The following is a 4921-nucleotide window of genomic DNA, read 5'->3' on the forward strand; positions in this document are numbered from 1 at the left end:
CGTTGAACGTTTCGTCTCTATTTGAGACTTCCTCAGCAACTTGATAGTTATGTTCATAAGTCAATATAACATCATTATATTGACTTATGAACATAACTATCAAGTTGCTGAGGAAGTCTCAAATAGAGACGAAACGTTCAACGGATAAATATTGTGTTCATCTTTATTATTTATATTTTAATTCATGTGTTTGTTTTGCTTGTTACGTTATCGATTGTCAGAACGTGAGTGGGTGTTACCTAACTCAACTTCTATTAGTAGAATCATCGAAATCAATAGATACTAAGGTTGACTGATCTCGGATGAGAATTCTTTTATGTTAAAAAAAGAAAAATAAAAATAAAAAAAAAACGATTAGCCACAAAAATTCTAGGAATTGTTAGAGGAAAGTAGGAAAGAAGACGTGCAAGTTTCTCGAGCAGAGAAAATTTGATCATGCTCGGCGATGCGTGAAAAATGTTACGAACGCCGTAGCACGTAGTGATTCTCGTATCAACGACGTACGACGGGTTCCCATCTACTATTTTTGCCCTTTATTCTTTATATTTTATTTTATTTTCAAAAATAGAACTTTTCAATTTTTGATCTTCTGTGATCCGAGTTATAGGATTTTCTATTTTGCTTCTATACTTTTCTATTTCCGAAATCCGTCACATCAACGGGTGACACTAATTTTGTTCTTTTCTTTTTCCTTTTTCCCGGATTATCCTAGACTAAAGAGAAAGAGAGAGAAAGAGAGAAAGAGTTAACTCGATTTTTGTCTTGTTAAACGTAGGATTATTTTTGTAAAGGAAAAAGGTTAAGAGTACCTATTTTTGTCCTTTGTACCTATTTTTATCGAGTTTTATTAGAAAAAAATAGTCTTGACCGTAAATTTGGAAGTTTGTGTAGTATCCTGGTTCGATGATAGGTAAGTTACAGTTTTATTAGTAACTGTTATAAGTTTATTCGAAAAGGGAATTTTAGTTAGGAAGTTTCTAAAGAATTACTGTTAAATTAATTTTTGTATTCTTATTGTTTATCGAAAGATCGTTTTAGCATCAGATCAATGATCCATGAACGATGAGATTGCACGTTAGGTGAGATTTTTTGTTGTGGGGTTAGATTTTGTTATCGTTGCAATAGTTTCAATAGAAAGGATTTGTCGTTTTTAGGTAAGTAATGAACGTGACAAGATTCTACCTTAGTCGACTAAAAAGGATTTTTTAAGAAATTGTAGAAAAGGTGATCGGTTGAACCATCTTTCCTCGTTCTATAACAGTGGTGGCATGAGACAATCGGACAATTTATCCCATTTTGTCAGCAAAATATCGGCCCACGAAAAGACGAGAACTCTTACTTCATTGGAATTCGGTCTAGTATTCCGTGCACACCGTTCTTGGATGCAACGTGAGTAGCCAACAGATCGTGACGATTCTTACCGAAAAAGGAAAGACGAATGATCTTAGGATTCGTCTACGAGGGAGATAAATCCTACAAAGAAATCTTGAAATTTTGAAAGGAGGTTTAGATAGAGGGATCATTTTTACTGTATAACAGCAAATATACTCTAACGGTTAAAATTTTAAGTACACTTACAAAGTTTAGGTTCTGATACACATATTTTATTTGATTTTACCGCAATCAAAATTTAACATTTTAACAGGAACCAATACTGTTCTTGATATTAAATTTCAATATTCTGATTTTTAGCTTTATTTATTTTCAAAAATATCAGATCTTCTTAAAACTGGGGTTAACTTTAAAAGAAACATTTAAAATCATGGAAGACAATTTATTGAAATATTTAATATACATTAAAACAATTGATGATTAAAATAATTTTTAACATTATCCATGCTTGTGTCCACCAGAATGATCGTTTCCACCAATATTATGAACTTCAGCGAAAAATCCACCATGTGGATCAGCATGATACTTGACAACCCTTACGTTACCACCTGGTTCGTGAAGTTGGTACTCTCCTTCAACTTTTTTTCCTTTTATTAAAAATCATATTTTTATATTAATAAAATGATGAAAAAAAATTTATTACGACACGATTGAATTTAATTGCACGTACCGTCTCGATGCTCGCTTTGATCGTGATGATCCTTTGTATGATGATCTACAACTCCGTAAGAGAATTTGTATTTAGGATGAGCACGATAATCATGGTAATGGTCACCATGTTTGTCTTTCCATGTTATTTCTTCGTGATGACCTACTACTGGTCCGGAAAAGTGATGATAGGAATGGGCATGTCCATGGGAATCACCATGATCTGCTTCTTTACCTCCATCATCTATTATAAACACACATACATTATATTTAAAAATGAAAGATTTTCTATTAAAAATTTCATGAATTTATTATACCTTCGTGAACTTTTGGAGTAGCCGTGACTACTGCGAATAAAAATACCAGGCATAGTATCGACATCTGAAAAAAATAAAAAAAAAAATAAAATAAGAATAATAGTAATAATTAGAAGTAGGGATACCTTGAATGAAAAAATAACAATTAAAAAATGAAATGTTGTACAAGTCAGATCGCTGAAATCGAAAAATTTATGATTGTAGAAATTTGTTTCGAAAATTAGTATGATCTGTCAATAATATACACCCTAATTACACAATTAATATTACACGTAATAATATTAAGTTCTAAAAAAAAATATAATGTTAACAGTAAAGAAGAAAAAAAGTAGGATAACCGATGTCTATGGTAACGTTGCAAACATTAGTTGTTAAATATTGCCAAAAGAAAAAAAGAAAATTATAAAAAAAATAAATATAAAAAAATTCATTAATATTCATTAATATTCACATAGAATTTTGTTTCGAGAATTAGTATGATCTGTCAATAATATACACCCTAATTACAAAATTAATATTACATGTAATAAAGTCCTAAAGAAGAAAAGAAAACAAAAATAGAATGTTAACAGTAAAAAAGAAGAAGAAGAAGAAAAAAAAGAAAAACAACAAAAAACAAAGTAGGATACTCGAAGTTGACAATAAAGTTACGAACGTTGGTTATTTAAATATAACCAAAGGAAAAAAGAAAAAGGGATAAAATAATAATATAAAAAATAAATTCATAGTAATAGCGTAAGGATCAACCAGTGTAAGAAAATTACACCAGAATGGAATTAATATTCATCAGGCAAATTTTGCAACAGTAAAACCAGTAGCAGCAGCAACAACAGCAGCAGCAGTAGCAGCGTGGTAATATGTAATAGAAAATTACAAAGGATCTGGCGACGGCGGCACCGACGATGTCGTCGTCGTCGTCGTCGTCGACGTCATCGTCGTAGTCGCCATTATTCTTTCGCACGAATACGCGACCACCGCGAAACGAAGTTGCGGAGACGCTTTTACCGAGCACATAAAGACCTCTGAAACACGCTGTGCTCGTACTTTACGGTCACGACTCTGCGTAATACTTTGTTCACCGTTGGTGTTAGCGATTCCTGTTCTCTATGGAATAGAGGAAAAAGGGGAATGAGAGCGGGGTGGACGGGGGGGACGTGGCCAAGTCGGGGAAAAAAGAAAGAAAGTAAATAAAAGAGAATAAAGTGAAAAAGAAGAAAAAGAAGAAGAAAGAAGGAAGAAGAAGAGTCTACTCGGGAAAACGAAGATAGAAAAATTCGTGAAACGAATGAACGAAATAGGAAGGAAATTGTAAGAAGGACACTGCGAACCAACGTTCTTTTCATCGATCAGAAGAAACTCCAAATCGAGATCGAGGTTCGTGACATTAAACCCGACCTCATCTAACCAATTTTCTTCTTCTTCCTCCTATTCTTATTTTTCTTCTTCTTCTACGTTCTAGAATAGGAAATTCTAACCCTCTTTTAGGATTCTTCTCTTATTCTACAAACTCTTTGTTCTTTCCACGACCGCTTGTAGAATATTAATTCGAATTCGTGTCGTTATTCGAAAAAGAGAGAGAGAGAGAATAGATACAAGAGAATTTATTTAAAGAACTTTCGTTCTGTATTCTTATGATTCTTACATAATCTTTAATTAAAATCAATGCGTTCGATTAAATTATTCTTGCTTCGAGATATTAGAAGATTTTATTTATCAGTAATATTTTTAAAATTATCGACTCTATAAATAAGATTACTTATTTCCAATTGTACCCTTTTTACAATAATAAATTAACTTAACAAGATGTATAAAAAAATGATTTAACAGATCTTTGAATATTTAAAATAAATAAAGTATCAGGAATTGATTTATTTTTGAATAAAATCTAATATAAGAGTAAAGAAATAATTTTCTAATTTTTTGTCTTTTCTAATTTAGTAAAATGATAAAAGGTTTCGATTTATCGTACCTTTAGTTCAGCAAAGTCCATAGTACCTCCCCTAACGAAAATCAACGATAAACTGTTTCCACAGGTCGAGTAGCGTGTTCGTTTTATAGCAACTCGAACTGACGGTTTCAACTATAAACCGTCTAATTCGTTTGTTATACCTAGCGATCGGTTTCGGTGGTGCACACAAGTAAGAAGAGGCGGGCCTGGTTTCGTACTAGTCAATCGAATGATACTAATTCCACTAAAAGCACCGTTACGATCTAAATTTTCGTCATCACCAGACACGAGCTGGTAGCGCGTGGCGGCTTCTTTATAAAGAGAATTTCAAACTTTTTTTTATTTACTTTTTCTTTTTTTTTTTTTTTTATTTTTATTTGATACGCTCGATAGAATACTTAAATAGAAGAGTAACTACTGGTAAGTTTATTACGTCGATTTTAATCAGCGAATCGGACAGATACGTTTATCTCGTAAGAAAAATAATATGGAATACGAAAAACCACAAATTTGCATTAACACATAAATCATAGTGTTATAAAAACTTAATAATAATACGATCTTTCACGTTTTTAATAATATTTTATTTTCCTTTCTATTGTGCGTCAAAGAAAAT

The 4921-nt window shown here is 31.9% G+C and overlaps 1 protein-coding gene across 1 annotated transcript; it reads right to left on the reverse strand.

Moving 5' to 3' along the window:
* Positions 1-1830: 1830 nt before the first annotated feature.
* LOC106788080 (adult-specific cuticular protein ACP-22-like) lies at positions 1831-4366 on the reverse strand. Its single transcript, XM_014751000.1, has 4 exons — positions 4327-4366; positions 2358-2421; positions 2063-2284; positions 1831-1979 (listed from the first exon to the last, which is right to left on the reverse strand). The coding sequence occupies exons 1-4, from the start codon at positions 4345-4347 to the stop codon at positions 1831-1833; spliced, it is 456 nt and encodes a 151-aa protein (XP_014606486.1). The 5' UTR covers positions 4348-4366.
* Positions 4367-4921: the final 555 nt, after the last annotated feature.

The sequence above is a fragment of the Polistes canadensis genome, unplaced genomic scaffold, assembly GCF_001313835.1.
Source record: "Polistes canadensis isolate GaletaPanama2010 unplaced genomic scaffold, ASM131383v1 scaffold_124, whole genome shotgun sequence".
NCBI lineage: Eukaryota > Metazoa > Arthropoda > Insecta > Hymenoptera > Vespidae > Polistes > Polistes canadensis.